This window comes from Littorina saxatilis, linkage group LG5 (genome assembly GCF_037325665.1).
Source record: "Littorina saxatilis isolate snail1 linkage group LG5, US_GU_Lsax_2.0, whole genome shotgun sequence".
Classification (NCBI taxonomy): Eukaryota; Metazoa; Mollusca; class Gastropoda; order Littorinimorpha; family Littorinidae; genus Littorina; species Littorina saxatilis.
In genome coordinates, this window is record NC_090249.1 from 62,592,054 (window position 1) to 62,614,447 (window position 22,394).

At 48.4% G+C, this 22,394-nt stretch overlaps 1 protein-coding gene across 1 annotated transcript in view; it reads left to right on the forward strand.

The window, feature by feature from the left end:
- Positions 1 to 694: 694 nt before the first annotated feature.
- Positions 695 to 22,394, forward strand: part of LOC138967668 (translation initiation factor eIF2B subunit gamma-like) — a 28,154-nt gene continuing 6,454 nt past the window's right edge. The window contains exons 1-6 of the mRNA XM_070340307.1: positions 695 to 761; positions 2,925 to 3,117; positions 5,724 to 5,881; positions 10,692 to 10,851; positions 12,296 to 12,413; positions 22,108 to 22,197. Of these exons, the coding sequence (XP_070196408.1) occupies positions 2,970 to 3,117; positions 5,724 to 5,881; positions 10,692 to 10,851; positions 12,296 to 12,413; positions 22,108 to 22,197 (674 nt within the window). The 5' untranslated portion in view covers positions 695 to 761; positions 2,925 to 2,969. The remainder of the gene's footprint in view (positions 762 to 2,924; positions 3,118 to 5,723; positions 5,882 to 10,691; positions 10,852 to 12,295; positions 12,414 to 22,107; positions 22,198 to 22,394) is intronic.

Consider the following 22,394-nt stretch of genomic DNA (forward strand, 5'->3'; position numbering starts at 1 on the left):
GTCACTATTTAACAGTACGGGGATGTAGCTCAGTCGGTAGCGCGCTGGATTTGTATCCAGTTGGCCGCTGTCAGCGTGAGTTCGTCCCCACGTTCGACGAGAGATTTATTTCTCAGTCAACTTTGTGTGCAGACTCTCCTCGGTGTCCGAACACCCCCGTGTGTACACGCAAGCACAAGACCAATTGCGCATGAAACACGAAAATACCCAGCATGCTTCCTCCGAAAAGGGCGTATGGCTGCCTAAATGGCGGGGTAAAAAACGGTCATACACGTAAAATTCCACTCGTGCAAAAAACACGAGTGTACATGGGAGTTTCAGCCCACGAACGCAGAAGAAGAAGAAGAAGAAGAACAGTACCACTTAGTCAAAGTAATTTGTTGCTCCACCACATGATTTATCTATTATACTGTTTTAAATATTTACAAAACCGTGGCTGCAAAGCAGATTGGCCACATTGTGTTGAAATGATTAGTTAAAATAGCACAAAACAGATTATATGCTTAACTGTGCCAGTGGCAACACAAATTGGATATATCACAGTTTGAATTCTATAAAACGATGAATAAAACAATCACACAACAGATAATGTTATACAACCGCAAAATGGATTTGATTGACTCTGGTGCCTGTGGCACGACCACCAAGGGAGTTAACTTTTTATCAATCGGCTAGATTGACCTCCCCTGACAGGAAAACGTGAAGTCTGCAACAAGGGATTTCATCAGCTGAAGCCATTCTTTTTCATCAAATACCGTAAAGTATGTATGATCACATGTGTTGCTGTTGGATTTATCGTTTGGTAGAGTTTATATAATTACACTCTCTGACCGATTGTGTCGGGCGCATTAGCTTTTGCATTTGGCATCAAGAATCAAAGAGCACGGCTGGTGTCCAGGCCATATCAAGTACTGAAGTAGCCACAGTACCAAGCTGTTCAGAGCATAAGGTGTGGAGTGGAAAACATCCAACAGAGTGGGAAATGATGAAAGTAGCTGAATTGCTATCTAACTACAGGATGTGATTCAATGTGAAGATTTTAGCTCTGAACCTGGCACTTTATTTCTTGAGACGAACAGAATTCAAATCACTTTTAGTTTTAGATAAAATTTATATTATAGCATTGAGAGAACATACATATGATGCATATATATTAGGACATCTTACATCTTGTGTACGTGATCATCTTATTGTAACCTACCACAGATCTGGCTGCTTCTGAGAGTGTCTTTTTGACGTATTAAAAATTTAAATACAATCAACACTGATTGGACAAACCAAGATGTCTCTTCCTGACTCTCTTCCTGACTCTCTTCCTGACTCTCTTCCTGACTCTCTTCCTGACTCTCTTCCTGACTCTCTTCCTGACTCTCTTCCTGACTCTCTTCCAAAGTAAAAGCTACTGACGTCAAAAGCAAAACAAAGTTTGTGAAGACGTCTTAAGGCAAATAATGGCGACACGTAAACATTCTGTCACTTCTCATGCATGTCTCCCAGAAACTGACAAAGAATTTCGGGAATGAAGTTTGTCTCATTGACTTCTGCATATATATCAGCAGGACAAAATTACTCGTACGGTCACCTAGGCTGTGCATGTTTTGGTATCGAATATCATTAATCTTGCACTGTTGCAGATCCACATAAGTGCCTCTTTCATAAACAATCAAGAACAAAATCCCACTGCACAGAAAGCTGTCACTGTCACTGTCACTGTCACTGTCACTGTCAGTGTCAGGTTGTAGATTTGTAGTATGTGTCCAAGTGGACTGATTCTCTTATCCCTGGTAAAAGCCATTCTGATAATCATCGGTCCACGCTATCGCTGGTCTCTCTGACAGGGTGCATAATTACTGCGTGGAATCTATCAAAACAAGAATACAGAGTTATCTCCGAACTGAGACGAAAGTGATTGCAGATTGGCCGACTTCGACAGTGATCTCCGTTCTGTTCTTCACAGTTATGTTAAAGACATCGTTCTAAGGTTAAAACAAGTCGAAATGTTAAGACTGCTGTGGAAAGGAGACGGTGATATTGTTGCGTCACCCCCAACTGGTTACGGAAAAAAGTATCGTCTGCTTCGTAGCCAAAGTTGGTTATTACGTGACACTTTTGCCATATTTAGAGACTTGTTTGCACAGTAATATAATACACCCGCGAAAGATAGCTCGCTTGAAACTGTCTTACATATCAATTCCTTTGTAATTCAAAAATTACACAACACCATGAAAAATCATTATCGACGATCGCGAATCTGCTTACTGTATATCAATAACACATTATGAAAAGCTCTAAATATCGATTTCTTACCCACAGAAAGAAAACCAAGGCATCCTGTCAGGGATAAATGAGACCCGAAGGGAAGTAACTCATTTTGACCTGAGTTCAGGATGTGGTAAAAGCCTGAATTGATCTGTGATGGTGGTGAAGATACAGTTGATGTGGAAAAGATGGTATCTTGAAATACAGTATAGTGTGATAGTTATGGGGAGTAACAGTATAGTGTGATAGTTATGGGGAGTAACAGTATAGTGTGATAGTTATGGGGAGTAACAGTATAGTGTGATAGTTATGGGGAGTAACAGTATAGTGTGATAGTTATGGGGAGTAACAGTATAGTGTGATAGTTATGGGGAGTAACAGTATAGTGTGATAGTTATGGGGAGTAACAGTATAGTGTGATAGTTATGGGGAGTAACAGTATAGTGTGATAGTTATGGGGAGTAACAGTATAGTGTGATAGTTATGGGGAGTAACAGTATAGTGTGATAGTTATGGGGAGTTCCACAATGAGATGTCTTAGAATGTAGAGTGTCACTTGTAAGTTCCTTGTCCTGTTTCAGCGCTAAGGTCAAGTCACCTGTAAGTTCCTTGTCCTGTTTCAGCGCTAAGGTCAAGTCACCTGTAAGTTCCTTGTCCTGTTTCAGCTAAGGTCAAGCTTGAGCAAGCCGTGTGAAGTTAGCGCCAACATAATGGAGTTGATACCAGTTGTGATGGCGGCGGGGGAAGGGTCGGGGATGAGCCAGCTGACCAGCCAGTGTCCGAAAGCCCTGCTGACCGTGGGGAACTGCCCCATGGTGTACTACCCCGTCAGCATGCTGGAACGCCATGGATTCCCAGGTACGTCCTCACACTGGCTTGCAGTGGCACGCTGCTTCTCAGTACTGCAGTGTTGTGCTGGGGCGGGGATATAGCTCAGTTGGTAGCGCGCTGGATTTGTATTCAGTTGGCCGCTGTCAGCGTGAGTTCGATCCCAGGTTCGGCGGAAATTTATTTCAGAGTCAACTTTGTGTGCAGACTCTCTTCGGTGTCCGAACTCCCCCCCCGTGTACACTACATTGGGTGTGCACGTTAAAGATCCCACGATTGACAAAAGGGTCTTTCCTGGCAAAATTGCTTAGGCACAGTTAATAATTGTCTACCTATACCCGTGTGACTTGGAATAATAGGCCGTGAAAGGTAAATATGCGCCGAAATGGCTGCAATTACTGGCCGTATAAAATTTCATCTCACACGGCATCACTGCAGAGCGCCTAGAACTGTACCCACGGAATATGCGCGATATAAGCGTCATTGATTGATTGATTGTTGTTTCCAGGCCTCGGTCTTCGGTCATTGACTAATTCTTTTTTTATGTGACGTGTTGGTCTGACCTCTTTCAGGTGGACTGTCTGATAGTTTTGACTTATTATGTTATATTAGGTCTTCTTATCAATCATTTTACCTACCAAGCGGACAAAGCAAGGACATTTGGACCTATACATATTTTCAGTCCAGGTCTAACTGACTTGTTTTTCTCTGAGGCTGGGAACAACACTGAGTACTGTACGCTGGGAACAACACTGAGTACTGTAGGCTGGGAACAACACTGAGTACTGTAGGCTGGGAACAACACTGAGTACTGTAGGCTGGGAACAACACTGAGTACTGTAGGCTGGGAACAACACTGAGTACTGTAGGCTGGGAACAACACTGAGTACTGTACGCTGGGAACAACACTGAGTACTGTAGGCTGGGAACAACACTGAGTACTGTAGGCTGGGAACAACACTGAGTACTGTAGGCTGGGAACAACACTGAGTACTGTAGGCTGGGAACAACACTGAGTACTGTAGGCTGGGAACAACACTGAGTACTGTAGGCTGGGAACAACACTGAGTACTGTAGGCTGGGAACAACACTGAGTACTGTAGGCTGGGAACAACACTAAGTACTGTAGGCTGGGAACAACACTGAGTACTGTACGCTGGGAACAACACTGAGTACTGTAGGCTGGGAACAACACTGAGTACTGTAGGCTGGGAACAACACTGAGTACTGTAGGCTGGGAACAACACTGAGTACTGTAGGCTGGGAACAACACTGAGTACTGTAGGCTGGGAACAACACTGAGTACTGTAGGCTGGGAACAACACTGAGTACTGTAGGCTGGGAACAACACTGAGTACTGTAGGCTGGGAACAACACTGAGTACTGTAGGCTGGGAACAACACTGAGTACTGTAGGCTGGGAACAACACTGAGTACTGTAGGCTGGGAACAACACTGAGTACTGTAGGCTGGGAACAACACTGAGTACTGTAGGCTGGGAACAACACTGAGTACTGTACGCTGGGAACAACACTGAGTACTGTAGGCTGGGAACAACACTGAGTACTGTAGGCTGGGAACAACACTGAGTACTGTAGGCTGGGAACAACACTGAGTACTGTAGGCTGGGAACAACACTGAGTACTGTAGGCTGGGAACAACACTGAGTACTGTAGGCTGGGAACAACACTGAGTACTGTACGCTGGGAACAACACTGAGTACTGTACGCTGGGAACAACACTGAGTACTGTAGGCTGGGAACAACACTGAGTACTGTACGCTGGGAACAACACTGAGTACTGTAGGCTGGGAACAACACTGAGTACTGTACGCTGGGAACAACACTGAGTACTGTAGGCTGGGAACAACACTGAGTACTGTAGGCTGGGAACAACACTGAGTACTGTACGCTGGGAACAACACTGAGTACTGTAGGCTGGGAACAACACTGAGTACTGTAGGCTGGGAACAACACTGAGTACTGTAGGCTGGGAACAACACTGAGTACTGTAGGCTGGGAACAACACTGAGTACTGTAGGCTGGGAACAACACTGAGTACTGTACGCTGGGAACAACACTGAGTACTGTAGGCTGGGAACAACACTGAGTACTGTAGGCTGGGAACAACACTGAGTACTGTAGGCTGGGAACAACACTGAGTACTGTACGCTGGGAACAACACTGAGTACTGTAGGCTGGGAACAACACTGAGTACTGTAGGCTGGGAACAACACTGAGTACTGTAGGCTGGGAACAACACTGAGTACTGTACGCTGGGAACAACACTGAGTACTGTAGGCTGGGAACAACACTGAGTACTGTAGGCTGGGAACAACACTGAGTACTGTACGTGTGTTGTCTTACCATGTAATCAGTGCTTTTAACAGATGCAAACATTTTCAAGAGTGACACATACGCAGATACAGTGCCATAGGATGTACACGTACAGTTGAACCTGTACGTAATGACCACCTAAAAGACCTACAAAAAGTGGTCGTAATAGACAGTACAGGTGGTCGCCATGGAAAGCCAAAGGTGAATTATAGAAGATGAAAAAATTATCAGTATAATTTGTTAGCAAAGAGGAGCATTTTCAGAGTTGTGTGTTGATGAGAGTGTGTCCCCATGCTCACAGAGGCCATCGTGGTTGTACCCAAGATGTACGAGGATGAGATCCGGACGGCACTGACCGACACGTGTGGCGTGAAGATGCGGCTGGACTTTGTGTCCGTCCCTGATCTGGATGAGTGGGGAACGGCTCAGATGTTGCGACACGTTCGCTCCAAGATTCCCGTGAGTAACCTCCCTTGCATGAAACAGTTAGTTGATTCACACAGCACCTCCGAAAGCGGCGTTTGGCTGCCTGAATGGCGGGGTAAAACAGTTATACACAACCCAATCATGCAAAGACATGAATGAACGTCGGAGTTTCAGCCCATGAACGAAGAAGAAGATTCACAAGCACATGTGAACTAGCACGTACAAACACCCAGACCAAACAGGCACACACACACAATCACATCAGGACCACAGTTTTCAGATTAAATAGGGTTGGATTATTATATGTGTGTACTGATTGCCAAGTATGATGATTTCACAGTTAGACCATTAGTTTAAGGTCACTCTTCAGATGTCAAATATAACCCCCCTTACACAAAACTTGAGTCCAGACATGTTGTCAGACGTACACGGACACATACTCTTGTGATGACCGCAGCACTTGCCTGCCGTTGAAGATCTACTTTCTGCTGGTGACTTTGCTGTGTGTAGGGCAAGATGTACAGTATTTGCTGTGTCTAGGGCAAGATGTACAGTATTTGCTGTGTGTAGGGCAAGATGTACAGTATTTGCTGTGTGTAGGGCAAGATGTACAGTATTTGCTGTGTGTAGGGCAAGATGTACAGCATTTGCTGTGTGTAGGGCAAGATGTACAGTATTTGCTGTGTGTAGGGCAAGATGTACAGTATTTGCTGTGTGTAGGGCAAGATGTACAGTATTTGCTGTGTGTGGGGCAAGATGTACAGTATTTGCTGTGTGTAGGGCAAGATGTACAGTATTTGCTGTGTGTAGAGCAAGATGTACAGTATTTGCTGTGTGTAGGGCAAGATGTACAGCATTTGCTGTGTGTAGGGCAAGATGTACAGTATTTGCTGTGTGTAGGGCAAGATGTACAGTATTTGCTGTGTGTAGGGCAAGATGTACAGTATTTGCTGTGTGTGGGGCAAGATGTTCAGTATTTGCTGTGTGTACGGCAAGATGTACAGCATTTGCTGTGTGTAGGGCAAGATGTACAGTATTTGCTGTGTGTAGGGCAAGATGTACAGCATTTGCTGTGTGTAGGGCAAGATGTACAGTATTTGCTGTGTGTGGGGCAAGATGTACAGTATTTGCTGTGTGTAGGGCAAGATGTACAGTATTTGCTGTGTGTAGGGCAAGATGTACAGTATTTGCTGTGTGTAGGGCAAGATGTACAGTATTTGCTGTGTGTGGGGCAAGATGTACAGTATTTGCTGTGTGTAGGGCAAGATGTACAGTATTTGCTGTGTGTAGGGCAAGATGTACAGTATTTGCTGTGTGTAGGGCAAGATGTACAGTATTTGCTGTGTGTAGGGCAAGATGTACAGCATTTGCTGTGTGTAGGGCAAGATGTACAGTATTTGCTGTGTGTAGGGCAAGATGTACAGTATTTGCTGTGTGTAGGGCAAGATGTACAGTATTTGCTGTGTGTAGGGCAGGATGTACAGCATTTGCTGTGTGTAGGGCAAGATGTACAGTATTTGCTGTGTGTAGGGCAAGATGTACAGTATTTGCTGTGTGTAGGGCAAGATGTACAGTATTTGCTGTGTGTAGGGCAAGATGTACAGTATTTGCTGTGTGTAGGGCAAGATGTACAGTATTTGCTGTGTGTAGGGCAAGATGTACAGTATTTGCTGTGTGTAGGGCAAGATGTACAGTATTTGCTGTGTGTAGGGCAAGATGTACAGTATTTGCTGTGTGTAGGGCAAGATGTACAGTATTTGCTGTGTGTAGGGCAAGATGTACAGTATTTGCTGTGTCTAGGGCAAGATGTACAGTATTTGCTGTGTGTAGGGCAAGATGTACAGTATTTGCTGTGTGTAGGGCAGGATGTACAGCATTTGCTGTGTGTAGGGCAAGATGTACAGTATTTGCTGTGTGTAGGGCAAGATGTACAGTATTTGCTGTGTGTAGGGCAAGATGTACAGTATTTGCTGTGTGTAGGGCAAGATGTACAGTATTTGCTGTGTGTAGGGCAAGATGTACAGTATTTGCTGTGTGTAGGGCAGGATGTACAGCATTTGCTGTGTGTAGGGCAAGATGTACAGTATTTGCTGTGTGTAGGGCAAGATGTACAGTATTTGCTGTGTGTAGGGCAAGATGTACAGTATTTGCTGAATCAAGTGTGCAATAATTCAGTGAGCAAGATATGTATGCCACACATTTGTTTTAGTAGAAAATGCCAAACTTTTTCTGAGTAAGCTGTTGACAGTGTCATTTTTTGAATGGAATGCTTCAAAGCCCACTCCACCCCTTGAAAACAGTTTGCCTCACCATCTCAGGCTTTTCCATGGAATAAGATCAACCCTCCATTTGGTCACATACCAAAAATCAACACCCTGACAGCTTGATGTAGTGAGTTGGAATTTTTAGATGAATTGATTTCCGAGAAAGGCACAAGTGCTTTTTACAAAATTAATTCTGTACAAAAAATAGCAGTGTGCACAGAGAACACCCAGGCTGTTCAGTGTTGGTATGTGACCAAGTGGAGGGATGGTCTTATCCCATGTAACACCCAGGCTGTTCAGTGTTGGTATGTGACCAAGTGGAGGGATGGTCTTATCCCGTGTAACACCCAGGCTGTTCAGTGTTGGTATGTGACCAAGTGGAGGGATGGTCTTATCCCATGTAACACCCAGGCTGTTCCTTGTTGGTATGTGACCAAGTGGAGGGATGGTCTTATCCCATGTAACACCCAGGCTGTTCAGTGTTGGTATGTGACCAAGTGGAGAGATGGTCTTATCCCATGTAACACCCAGGCTGTTCAGTGTTGGAATGTGACCAAGTGGAGGGATGGTCTTATCCCATGTAACACCCAGGCTGTTCAGTGTTGGTATGTGACCAAGTGGAGGGATGGTCTTATCCCATGTAACACCCAGGCTGTTCAGTGTTGGTATGTGACCAAGTGGAGAGATGGTCTTATCCCATGTAACACCCAGGCTGTTCAGTGTTGGTATGTGACCAAGTGGAGAGATGGTCTTATCCCATGTAACACCCAGGCTGTTCAGTGTTGGTATGTGACCAAGTGGAGAGATGGTCTTATCCCATGTAACACCCAGGCTGTTCAGTGTTGGTATGTGACCAGGTGGAGAGATGGTCTTATCCCGTGTAACACCCAGACTGTTCAGTGTTGGTATGTGACCAAGTGGAGGGATGGTCTTATCCCATGTAACACCCAGGCTGTTCAGTGTTGGTATGTGACCAAGTGGAGGGATGGTCTTATCCCATGTAACACCCAGGCTGTTCAGTGTTGGTATGTGACCAAGTGGAGGGATGGTCTTATCCCATGTAACACCCAGGCTGTTCAGTGTTGGTATGTGACCAAGTGGAGGGATGGTCTTATCCCATGTAACACCCAGGCTGTTCAGTGTTGGTATGTGACCAAGTGGAGGGATGGTCTTATCCCATGTAACACCCAGGCTGTTCAGTGTTGGTATGTGACCAGGTGGAGGGATGGTCTTATCCCATGTAACACCCAGGCTGTTCAGTGTTGGTATGTGACCAAGTGGAGGGATGGTCTTATCCCATGTAACACCCAGGCTGTTCAGTGTTGGTATGTGACCAAGTGGAGGGATGGTCTTATCCCATGTAACACCCAGGCTGTTCAGTGTTGGTATGTGACCAAGTGGAGAGATGGTCTTATCCCATGTAACACCCAGGCTGTTCAGTGTTGGTATGTGACCAAGTGGAGGGATGGTCTTATCCCATGTAACACCCAGGCTGTTCAGTGTTGGTATGTGACCAAGTGGAGGGATGGTCTTATCCCATGTAACACCCAGGCTGTTCAGTGTTGGAATGTGACCAAGTGGAGGGATGGTCTTATCCCGTGTAACACCCAGGCTGTTCAGTGTTGGTATGTGACCAAGTGGAGGGATGGTCTTATCCCGTGTAACACCCAGGCTGTTCAGTGTTGGCATGTGACCAAGTGGAGGGATGGTCTTATCCCATGTAACACCCAGGCTGTTCAGTGTTGGCATGTGACCAAGTGGAGGGATGGTCTTATCCCATGTAACACCCAGGCTGTTCAGTGTTGGTATGTGACCAAGTGGAGAGATGGTCTTATCCCATGTAACACCCAGGCTGTTCAGTGTTGGAATGTGACCAAGTGGAGAGATGGTCTTATCCCATGTAACACCCAGGCTGTTCAGTGTTGGTATGTGACCAGGTGGAGAGATGGTCTTATCCCATGTAACACCCAGGCTGTTCAGTGTTGGTATGTGACCAGGTGGAGAGATGGTCTTATTCCATGTAACACCCAGGCTGTTCAGTGTTGGTATGTGACCAAGTGGAGGGATGGTCTTATCCCGTGTAACACCCAGGCTGTTCAGTGTTGGTATGTGACCAAGTGGAGAGATGGTCTTATCCCATGTAACACCCAGGCTGTTCAGTGTTGGTATGTGACCAAGTGGAGGGATGGTCTTATCCCATGTAACACCCAGGCTGTTCAGTGTTGGTATGTGACCAGGTGGAGAGATGGTCTTATTCCATGTAACACCCAGGCTGTTCAGTGATGGTATGTGACCAAGTGGAGGGATGGTCTTATCCCGTGTAACACCCAGGCTGTTCAGTGTTGGTATGTGACCAAGTGGAGGGATGGTCTTGTCCCGTGTAACACCCAGGCTGTTCAGTGTTGGTATGTGACCAAGTGGAGAGATGGTCTTATCCCATGATAAAGCCTGGCCAGACCTGAGACAGCGGCCAACTGTTTTCACAAGGTGGAGAGGGCCTTTGAGGAGCAAACCTTGCCATCAATATTTGCCCAGACTGCAGCCCACTTTACTGATCAGTATGTTGTCGTGTGAATCAGGAGTCATCGGACCTTCTGGTGGTGGGGTGTGACCTGATCACGGACATCAACCTCAACCACGTGCTGCACATGTTCCGTAAGAAGCGCGCCTCCCTCGTCATGCTGCTGTCTGCTATCAAGGACAATGTCGAGCTGCCCCTGCCAGGGGCTAAGGTCAAAGGTGAGCAAGGTCGAGTCCATGCATGAAGTGAACAGCTCTTGTGACTGTGTCTTTCTCAAATATGAGCCAACTGGACAGAACGAATGAAATGATGTTGGCTTTTATAAGAGAAGTCTGGATATAGGATGAGATGTTTTGTGTCTGTACGTTTTGATGCCAGCCAAATCCAGGGGGGAGTAGATAGAGTGATGTGATTCCTGTCTGTGTGTGCAGTGTTATGTTGCTACAAGTTTCAGAGCAGTGATTGGAAGGTTGTGATTGGTGTGAGCGAGGGGTTGGATTGCATGCCGCTCTCTGTGTGTGCAGTGTTATGTCTGTGCGTGTGTGTACAGTGTTGTGTCTCTACGTGTTTCAAGGCAGTCGTCACGGAAGGACGTGATCGGGATGAGCGAGGGGTTGGATTGCATGCCGCTCTCTGTGTGTGCAGTGTTATGTCTGTGCGTGTGTGTACAGTGTTGTGTCTCTACGTTTTTCAGGGCAGTCGTCACGGAAGGACGTGATCGGGATGAGCGAGGGGTTGGATTGCATGCCGCTGTCTGTGTGTGCAGTGTTATGTCTGTGCGTGTGTGTACAGTGTTGTGTCTCTACGTGTTTCAGGGCAGTCGTCACGGAAGGACGTGATCGGGATGAGCGAGGGGTTGGATTGCATGCCGCTGTCTGTGTGTGCAGTGTTATGTCTGTGCGTGTGTGTACAGTGTTGTGTCTCTACGTGTTTCAAGGCAGTCGTCACGGAAGGACGTGATCGGGATGAGCGAGGGGTTGGATTGCATGCCGCTCTCTGTGTGTGCAGTGTTATGTCTGTGCGTGTGTGTACAGTGTTGTGTCTCTTCATGTTTCAGGGCAGTCGTCACGGAAGGACGTGATTGGGGTGAGCGAGGGGTTGGATTGCATGCCGCTGTCTGTGTGTGCAGTGTTATGTCTGTGCGTGTGTGTACAGCGTTGTGTCTCTACGTGTTTCAGGGCAGTCGTCACGGAAGGACGTGATCGGGATGAGCGAGGGGTTGGATTGCATGCCGCACTCTGTGTGTGCAGTGTTATGTCTGTGCGTGTGTGTACAGTGTTGTGTCTCTACATGTTTCAAGGCAGTCGTCACGGAAGGACGTGATCGGGATGAGCGAGGGGTTGGATTGCATGCCGCTGTCTGTGTGTGCAGTGTTATGTCTGTGCGTGTGTGTACAGTGTTGTGTCTCTACGTGTTTCAGGGCAGTCGTCACGGAAGGACGTGATCGGGATGAGCGAGGGGTTGGATTGCATGCCGCTGTCTGTGTGTGCAGTGTTATGTCTGTGCGTGTGTGTACAGTGTTGTGTCTCTACATGTTTCAGGGCAGTCGTCACGGAAGGACGTGATCGGGATGAGCGAGGGGTTGGATTGCATGCCGCTCTCTGTGTGTGCAGTGTTATGTCTGTGCGTGTGTGTACAGTGTTGTGTCTCTACATGTTTCAGGGCAGTCGTCACGGAAGGACGTGATCGGGATGAGCGAGGGGCTGGATCGTGTGCTCTTGGTAAAGACGCTGGCTGACGCTAACAAGGAGGAGGTGTTTGACCCGGCAGTCTTGACACGGTTAGTTCACCCCTTAATTACCAAATTTCATCTCTTTTAGCAAGCAGGCAATTAAACAACAAAAACAAACAAACAAATAAAAAGATGAGTAAACAATGGATCAAAATGATCAAATGTGATTAAATGTGTCAAGCGCAAAGAGCATAATTGTAAAGTTATGATGTTGCGCTATATAAATGCTCATTTAATATCATATTCTTACTCCGAATCACATTAGCATTGAGTCACCTGAGATGCTTATCACTGAAAAACGCTTACCCGGCTAAAGAATTTAAAGGGAAGCAACCCCATCACCAAAACGAAAGTGAAAGTAGCTTTGGTAATGGGCCAGTACACCGGGAGTTACCTCCCATACGGGTGTATGCCACGTCACTTCCTCTAGGAACACGTGCCTATTATCATACGTCTTTTTCACCTCGGAGAGGACGGTTCACTTTTTGACGCTCTGTGGCTGACCTTGTGTGTTTGAGTGACACCCGCCGGCCACGTTACCCAGCTTGTCTGCTCGCCTTGCCTACAGTTTGGTGAGCTCGTTCCCGTTTGTTGTTGGTTGTTTGCGCTGTTTCGTTACTGTACGTTGTCCGTTTTTTACGGACTTGTGTGTCAGTGACTTGCGTGTTTCGCCATTTTGTTGTGTGAGTTAGTTAGCTAACTCGTGTGACTTTGCTAGTAGCTCTGCGTGCCCTCTTTCTGTTTGGGCAAGTGTAGCTTTAGTATTTTGTTGACGCGTAAGCGTGTGTGTTTACTGTGTTTTCAGTCGTTTTGACTTACGTTTCAGTAAATCTTTTTGGCTTTGCCACGTGTTGTTGACGTTTGTGTCAGTGTCTTGCGTGTCGCCATTTTGTTGTGTGAGTTAGTTTTCTAGCTCGTGTGACTTTGTTTGTAGCTCTCCGTGCCTCTGCTTGTGGGGCAAGTTTAGCTATAGTATTTTGTTAACGCATTAGTGCGTGTGTTTACTGAATTTTCCAGTCGTTTAGACTTATGTTTCAGTAAATTTTTTCGCGTTGCCACGTGTTGTTGTCAACATGTCTGATTCAGACAAGCGCCGTGGCAAGTCGGACCCCAAGGGGAAAATTAAGGCTAAGTCTTCCTCTTCCAAAGCAACGTTACTTGTTACAGACCAAGAGCGTAACACTTTGTTGGCTGTACCAATTTCGGCGCCTAGCGCTGTTACTACTTCTGCTTCTTTTGCGGCGCCTAGCGCTACTGTTACTTCTGCACCTGTCTCTACATCGGAGACTTCGTCTTCTTTGTTAGCACCTGGACAAGGTGCGTTGGTTTCCTCTCTGTTAAAGTCACTGGTTCCAGAAATCCGCAGCTTGGTGCAGGCAGAATTTCAGCGTTCCGTCGCCAGCAGTTCGGCGTTTCCGGCATCTGGCAGTTACGTCCGGGCATTGGCTTCCGTGTCTTTGTCCTCCACTTCCGGCTTGGAGCAGCGTCCTCCCTCTTCAGCGTCGGTTGGTAAGCAGAGCTGGTCCGATAGCCCTCGTGAGGCGCCTGGACGTTCTCCTTCGGGGGACAGCTCTTTCGCATCGGGTCACGACCGATACCTTGCTGATCTTTCATTTCCGGCGATAACCTACGAGGCCCCGGACTTGTTCGAACAGCGGCGGCAGTCGGTTTCGACTGCCGCATTTCCGGCACTTGCCGGAAGTGATGATCCGTCCGCTCCGGCACGCTACGGCGGTCGCGGCAGGATGGAGTATTCACTGACTTCCGGTCCTTCCGGATCGCGAAGTCAACCAGTGCAGTCTTCACTTCCGCATTTTGCGGTTCCGTTGACTACACTTCCGGTTTCGGCCGGAAACGCTTCTTCCTCTTCTGGTGGTTCCTTCCGGATACCAGATAGTGGATTACAGCGTGCGCCTTCCGGCTTTCAAGCGCCTAGGCTTGAGCAGGCATCACTCCACTCAGTCGGGGGAGTGACGTCAGCTCATCCAGCTCCGGTTTTTGCGGATGGTCGTCCTGCTTACCCTTTACCTTCACAGGATTTTGGGCGGCAGGATGACGTTAGTGCTCAGGCTTTTCCGGTTTCCGGTTTGCCAGGGCATGCTTCTGCTTCCGGAACTGGTGACTTCGGTCAGGGTTCCACGTGTGACTATTCTGATGCTCCATCAGTGGTCAGCGAGGAGTCGCGGGGCGTGTTTCCGTCGAAGCTCAAGGCTGTTCTTGACGTCGCGGCGGAAGTAACGTCTCGTTATTTTCCTGAAGGGGTGGTGGCTGCGGACTCTTCCGCATCATTCGTTCCTTCTGCCATGGCGGACTTCCGGCCGGCACAGGAGGATGTTTCTTCCTTCCGGTTCGCCGAGTCTCCGTCAGTGGCTTACCAACTTTCGCATTCACTGGTTCGTCCAGCACATGCGGGGAGTGGTATTCGGCCAGTGCCTGTTCCGTTACTGCTTCCTTTTGGTCCAGTTCCGGAATCAGCTCAGCAGTGGGTGGCTTCAGCTGCCCAAGCCTCTTCCTTCGTGCCTACGGCCAATAGGAAGCTTGGCATGCCCAATCAGAGCCAGAATTGGCTGGCGTCTTTTGCACTCCCTAGGGCTACCCTTCCGGTTTCCCGGGAATTGCTGCCTCTTCTGACTAAACCGATCAAGCGTGATTCGGTTTTGCCGGTTTCCGAGGCTTCCCTCCTCTCTGCTGAGGAGGTTGGACGTCGGCAGATCGAACTGTCCTCCATTGCGGAGACTCTCGTTCGGGCTCTGTCTCGGGCATTGACCGATTCGCTAGTTCCTTTCACTCTCAGTGAAGAACAGAATGCGGACGATGTCTCTGCGCTTTTGGCCGCATTGGCCAAGGTCAATGAGGAACAATTGCGTCTTTCCTCCCTGCAGTACACCCAAGCGGTACTCTGCAGGAGGGATCTCTTCCTCTCGCAGTCCCAATTCACGGAACTGGCTACTAGGGAGACCTTGAGAGTCTCCCCGGTCTCAGAGGAGTCTCTCTTCTGTCCGCTGGCACTGGATGCCAGACAGAAGGAGATTCAGTCAAACAAGGACAGTCAGTTCCTTGACTACACTCTGAAGGGGGTGAAACAGTCTCAGCCTTCTAAACAGAAGCAGGCTCAGACATCGTCTAACCCCAAGCCAGCTCAGAAGCGGCAGGCTCCGCCGGCCGCTCGTGGTGGGAAGAAGAGGACGGCATCGGGGAGGGGGCGTGGCGGCTCTGGAAGTAAGCCACACCCCCAATGAAGCGCTCCCGATCTCACCTCCCTCCCGCCCTCCACCTTGGTGATGGCGGGAGGCCCCTCCCGGGCACTTTCTCGTTGGATGTCGGTAGTAGACAGCCAATGGATTGTGGGAGTGGTGAGATCGGGCTTCCGTCTACTCTGGCGGGAGGAAAAGGCGCCTCTTACCCGAGTGCCTCCGCGGTTCAAGCCCCCCTTCTCGCAGGAAGCACGTTCCGTCTTGCAGTCGGAAATTGCCTCCCTGGAGCAGAAGGGCGCGGTGGAGAGAGTTCGGGTCCACAGCTCCCTGGGATTTTACGGGCGTCTGTTCGCTGTTCCCAAAGCATCAGGAGGATGGCGTCCCGTGTTGGATTTATCTCTCCTCAATACTTTCTTGAGGGAGATAAAATTCAAGATGGAGACGCCAGCCTCTGTCCGAGACTCTCTCCGCCCAGGAGACTGGGTGACCTCGATCGATCTCACGGACGCATACTTTCACATTCTTATGCATCCGGCCGACCGGAAATGGCTTCGTTTCCGGTGGGGAGATCAGATCTACCAGTTTCGCGCACTCCCTTTCGGGCTGTCTCTCGCACCATGGATTTTCACCATGGTGGTGAGACAGGTCTGTGCACTGGTGAGGTCCCAGGGTATCCGTCTGCGGGCTTATCTGGACGACTGGCTCATCATGAACCAGTCCCAGAGCGGCTGTTCGCAGGATACCCTGACGGTTCTTCGAGAATCCAACTCGTTGGGGTTCTCGATCAACCGGGTAAAGTCGGAGCTGACCCCGTCACAGACATTCACTTATCTGGGGATGTCTTTCGACACGGTCGCTTGGACTGTCCAGCCTTCTCAGAGAAGGGTGGACAAGCTCCAAGCCCAGATTCGCTCCACTTTACCTCTCCTGATGGCTTCCATCCGCTCGCTCGCCTCCATCTTGGGGCAGATGGAGTCTATGGCTCTTCTGGTTTCACTGGGCCGGGTCCACAAACGTCCGCTTCAGTTCGCGCTGAAGCCGTTTGTGGACTCTCCTCTGGTGGACTGGGACGCCCTCATCCCTTTGCAGGGATGGTTCCAGTCTGCGACCCTTCCGTGGTTGGACACGGAGTGGGTCTGCAGAGGTGTTCCGATCGTCGTGCCCCTCCCCGACCTGGACCTCTTTACAGATGCGTCCAGGGAGGGTTGGGGGGCACATACAGATCTTCAGACTACTTCCGGTCTGTGGACGACGGAGCAGTCCTTGTGGCACATCAACTTGCTGGAGCTAGAGGCAGTTGCTCTAGCTCTGGCCAAGTTTCTGCCCTCCCTGTACGCCAAACATGTTCGTCTGTTTACAGACAACATGACAGTGGCGGCGTACATCAACAAGCAGGGAGGCTCGCGGTCCCCGTCTCTCTCGGAGAGGGCTTGCGAGATCCTGGTGTGGTGCTTTCAGCATCATATCACGATCTCGGCCAGGTACCTTCCAGGGAGGCTGAACACTTTGGCGGATGCGCTCAGTCGTTCCGGTACAGTGCTTCAGTCGGAGTGGACGATCACTCACGGGGCACTGCTTCGCCTTTGGGCCCAGGTCCAAAAGCCTCTGGTGGACCTTTTTGCCACAAGGTACTCAAAGAGGCTTCCGGTGTTCGTCTCGCCATTCCCGGACCCTCAGGCATGGCGAGTGAACGCTCTGGACTTTCCCTGGACGGGTCTGGAGGCGTACGCCTTTCCTCCCTTTCCGTTACTCAGCCGAGTAATCCGGAAAGCGGAGATGGAGGAGCCGGCCCTTCTTCTTCTGGTCGCTCCTCTGTGGCCGTCGCAGGTCTGGTTTCCAGATCTTCTTCGGCTCGCCCAAGGGCCCCCCATTCCTCTCGCACTCGTGCGAGGGGAACTAGTGCAGCCCCGAACAGGCATTCCACACGAGGAGCCCAGTCTTCTGAAGCTTCACGTGTGGAAGTTGTTCGGGACTCGCTGAAGCGCTCTGGGGCGTCGTCTTTGACTCTGGACTTGGTGGCTCGCTCGCATAGAGCGTCCACCTCTTCAGTTTATGCTTCCCACTGGAAGGCATGGACTGCCTGGTGTTCAGCTAGAGGGGTGAGTTCGGTGGCTCCGCGCTCTATTCAGGTCGCTAACCACCTCTCTTTCATGTCTTCGCAGGGCGCCTCAGTCTCCTCGTTGAGGGTCCGGCGCTCCGCTATCTCGGCGACTCTTAAGCAGATTGGTCGTTCTGTTCGAGTCGGGGGCGTTATAGCTGCAGTCATTAAAGGGGCTGCTCTTAAGGAAGCTAAAGCTCGTTTGCCCGCTCCCAAGTGGGACTTGTTTTTAATCCTGGAATTCCTTCGTTCTGCGGATTTTGAGCCTTTAAGCGAGGCCAGTCTGTTCAATGTCACTCGCAAAGCGCTGTTTCTCCTTTTGTTGGCTACGGCCCGACGGGGTAGCGAGGTCCACGCCCTGTCGGGTCAGCCTGGAGATATCTCCTTTGAGCCGGACGGTTCCGCATCTTTGCGTTTCCGGCCTGATTTCCTGGCCAAGAATCAGTCTCCGGGGCAGGCCTCTCCGCTGGTTAGAGTTAAGGCTCTGACCAGCGCGTTGGCCCCGGATGACCCCGATTCGGTCAATTGCCCTGTGAGGGCACTTCGTCTGTACTTAGCCCGGACTCAGCCGATTCGGTCTAGTTCTCAGAAGTTGTTGTTTATCTCTCTCCTTACTAGGCGCGAGAAAGATTTGTCGAAGGTAACGTTGGCCCGGTGGGTGTCCTCGCTCATCAAGCAGGCTTATGAGTGGAGTCGCACAAAGAGGGGGGGGGTTATGCCCTCCTTGCCACTTGACTCGGCCCGAGCCCATGAAACGAGGGCGTGGGCATCCTCTCTGGCAGTTCTGCGCTCCAGACGTCTAGAGGAGGTGCTGACAACTGCGTATTGGCGTTCCGAAGATGTTTTCATAAACTTTTATCTTCGGGACGTCACAGCTCTTCGACAGGATGGCTCCAGAGGCCTTCCAGCGCTCATAGCAGCAGGCCAGTTCCTGTCCAGAACTTGATGGTGAGTTTTGATTCATTTCTAGCCCACCGCCTTGTTGATGTTATCTGCTAATGTGATTCGGAGTAAGAATATGATATTAAATGGAAAATTTCCTAAATAAATTATCATTTAATTAATATACTTACCCGAATCACATACTGTATTCCCTCCCACCTGCCCCGCTTATGGTTTTAAGATTTTTTAAAGCCGTATGATAATAGGCACGTGTTCCTAGAGGAAGTGACGTGGCATACACCCGTATGGGAGGTAACTCCCGGTGTACTGGCCCATTACCAAAGCTACTTTCACTTTCGTTTTGGTGATGGGGTTGCTTCCCTTTAAATTCTTTAGCCGGGTAAGCGTTTTTCAGTGATAAGCATCTCAGGTGACTCAATGCTAATGTGATTCGGGTAAGTATATTAATTAAATGATAATTTATTTAGGAAATTTTCCATTTATTATTATTATTATTATTATTGACTCACATGCGAAGCAAAAGTGAGTCTATGTACTCACCCGAGTCGTCCGTCCGTCCGTCCGGAAAACTTTAACGTTGGATATTTCTTGGACACTATTCAGTCTATCAGTACCAAATTTGGCAAGATGGTGTATGATGACAAGGCCCCAAAAAACATACATAGCATCTTGACCTTGCTTCAATGTCAAGGTCGCGGGGGCCATAAATGTTGCCTAAAAAACAGCTATTTTTCACATTTTTCACATTTTCTCTGAAGTTTTTGAGATTCAATACCTCACCTATATATGATATATAGGGCAAAGTAAGCCCCATCTTTTGATACCAGTTTGGTTTACCTTGCTTCAAGGTCAAGGTCACAGGAGCTCTTCAAAGTTGGATTGTATACATATTTTGAAGTGACCTTGACCCTGAACTATGGAAGATAACTGTTTCAAACTTAAAAATTATGTGGGGCACATGTTATGCTTTCATCATGAGACAAGTTGGTCACATATGATCAAGGTCAAGGTCACTTTGACCCTTATGAAATGTGACCAAAATAAGGTAGTGAACCACTAAAAGTGACCATATCTCATGGTAGAAAGAGCCAATAAGCACCATTGTACTTCCTATGTCTTGAATTAACAGCTTTGTGTTGCATGACCTTTGATGACCTTGACCTTGGGTCAAGGTCACATGTATTTTGGTAGGAAAAATGTGTAAAGCATGTGAGTCGTATGGGCTTTGCCCTTCTTGTTATTATTATATACTGTTCAAAAAAAGAAACGCATAGCTTGTAATATTTGGATAATTTAGTAATATGGCTACAAGGATATCCACCAAACTGCAGGAAATGTTTATCTGGTCGTCGACCTTTCGTCCATTGCCACAAGTGAGCTCTGCACGTGACGCATGCGTTATCAGTGGCTACAATGTCAAAATTGCTCATTTGGCATAACCACTCGTCATGCTTCAGTGTAATCTCGTGAAACTCGGGGAATATTGAGCTCTCACCATGTCTTCCAAAACCCATAAAAGCGGATTGTTCGCCACAAAGAAATCAGACGACAATTCAGCTTACGACTCACATGCTTTACACATTTTTCCTACCAAAATACATGTGACCTTGACCCAAGGTCAAGGTCATCAAAGGTCATGCAACACAAAGCTGTTAATTCAAGACATAGGAAGTACAATGGTGCTTATTGGCTCTTTCTACCATGAGATATGGTCACTTTTAGTGGTTCACTACCTTATTTTGGTCACATTTCATAAGGGTCAAAGTGACCTTGACCTTGGTCATATGTGACCAAATTGTAATATTTGGATAATTTAGTAATATGGCTACAAGGATATCCACCAAACTGCAGGAAATGTTTATCTGGTCGTCGACCTTTCGTCCATTGCCACAAGTGAGCTCTGCACGTGACGCATGCGTTATCAGTGGCTACAATGTCAAAATTGCTCATTTGGCATAACCACTCGTCATGCTTCAGTGTAATCTCGTGAAACTCGGGGAATATTGAGCTCTCACCATGTCTTCCAAAACCCATAAAAGCGGATTGTTCGCCACAAAGAAATCAGACGACAATTCAGCGACGAAAGATGGCCCGATTGAGCAGAGAAGACCGCCAAATTGCATTGGGTCGTTTACAAGCAGGCCAAAGTCAAAGTGCAATCGCCAGGCACTTCCACGTGTCCCAGAGCACCATCAGTAGACTGTGGGTCAGGTTTCAAGCCACTGGCTCCGTTGCTGACTTGCCACGAGCGGGAAGACCAAGGGCGACAACTGCTGCTCACGACCGCTTCATACGGCTCCGCCACCTCCGGAATCGTTTCCTGTCGGCCTCATCTTCTGTCCAGGCTCTCCCCGGGCCACACCGATTATCGGACCAGACCGTGCGGAACCGCCTGCATGAAGCTGGTTTGAGAGCTCGCAGACCTCACAGAGGAGCTGTCCTCACCCGCCGCCATCGCCAGAACCGAGTGCAGTGGGGCAACCAGCACCTTCGCTGGACCGTCCGGAATCACTGGAGACACGTGTGGTTCAGCGACGAGTCCTACTTCCTGCTCCAGCGACATGATGGTCGGAGGAGGGTCTACCGGAGAGTAAACGAACGTTACGCGCCCAACTGTGTGGATGAGGCACCCGTTCATGGTGGTGGAGGCGTCATGGTGTGGGGGGCGATCAATACCGCTGGAAGGAGCACCCTGGTGCACGTCCAAGGGCACATAACTGCCCAGCGATACGTGGAAGAAATTCTGCGCCCACACGCCCTTCCTCTTCTGGCTGACCAGGATGCCATATTCCAGCAGGACAACGCTCGCCCGCACACAGCACGACTCACCACCCAGTTCCTCACCGACCACCATGTCCAGGTGCTTCCCTGGCCATCCATGTCGCCAGACATGAACCCGATAGAACACCTCTGGGATGAATTGGACAGACGTGTGCGCAGGCGAGAAGAAGCGCCGGCAAATCACCGCGATCTATTGCAGGCACTTCAGGAGGAGTGGGACACCATCCCACAGCATCTGATCCAGTCCATGCCCAGAAGGTGCCGGGCAGTTGTTGCTGCTCAAGGCAGTCACACCCCCTACTGACTTGACAGCCTCGGCACCCAATCGTATTGATTGACTGATTGATTTGAAGATGCAAATGAACTGTGTGTGCATTCAACTGTGTCCATACCAAATTTCAAACAAATAATCTAAATATTGGATTTTCTGTTAATTTTTTCGAAAAATACAACAAATTTGGCAAGTAGCAACTATGCGTTTCTTTTTTTGAACAGTATAGTTGTTGTCTTATAACTTCTGTGTGTACATGCCCCTTCATTCACCAGTTTATGTTAAGTCTTTGAAAGAATATGGAATATGTACCTTAAGATATGTATGCTATCTCTCACTTCAATGTGCTTGATAAACATAACCAAATGTGTATCTTCCGTGGAAAGCAGTGATAACTGTTTGAACAGATATCCAAGAATGTGTGTATCTCTCACTTCAATGTGCTTGATAAACATAATACATGTAACTAAAAGCAGTGATGAACTGTTTGAACAGATACCCAAGAATGCGTGTACGGACCTCCATGACAGACTGCCATCTTTACCTCATGAAGCGATGGGTCTTGGACTACCTGGCTGTTCACAAGTAGGTCTTTATATCTGTTTGCTTTTGTGTGGGTGGCTGTTTGTGTGTGTGTGTGTGTGTGTGTGTGTGTGTGTGTGTGTGTGTGTGTGTGTGTGTGTGTGTGTGTGTGTGTGTGTGTGTGTGTTCAGACTTGTTTTCTTTTACACTTGATTAATTGATGTCTAACTTTGCTTGGCGGCATCAATAGACAATCAATA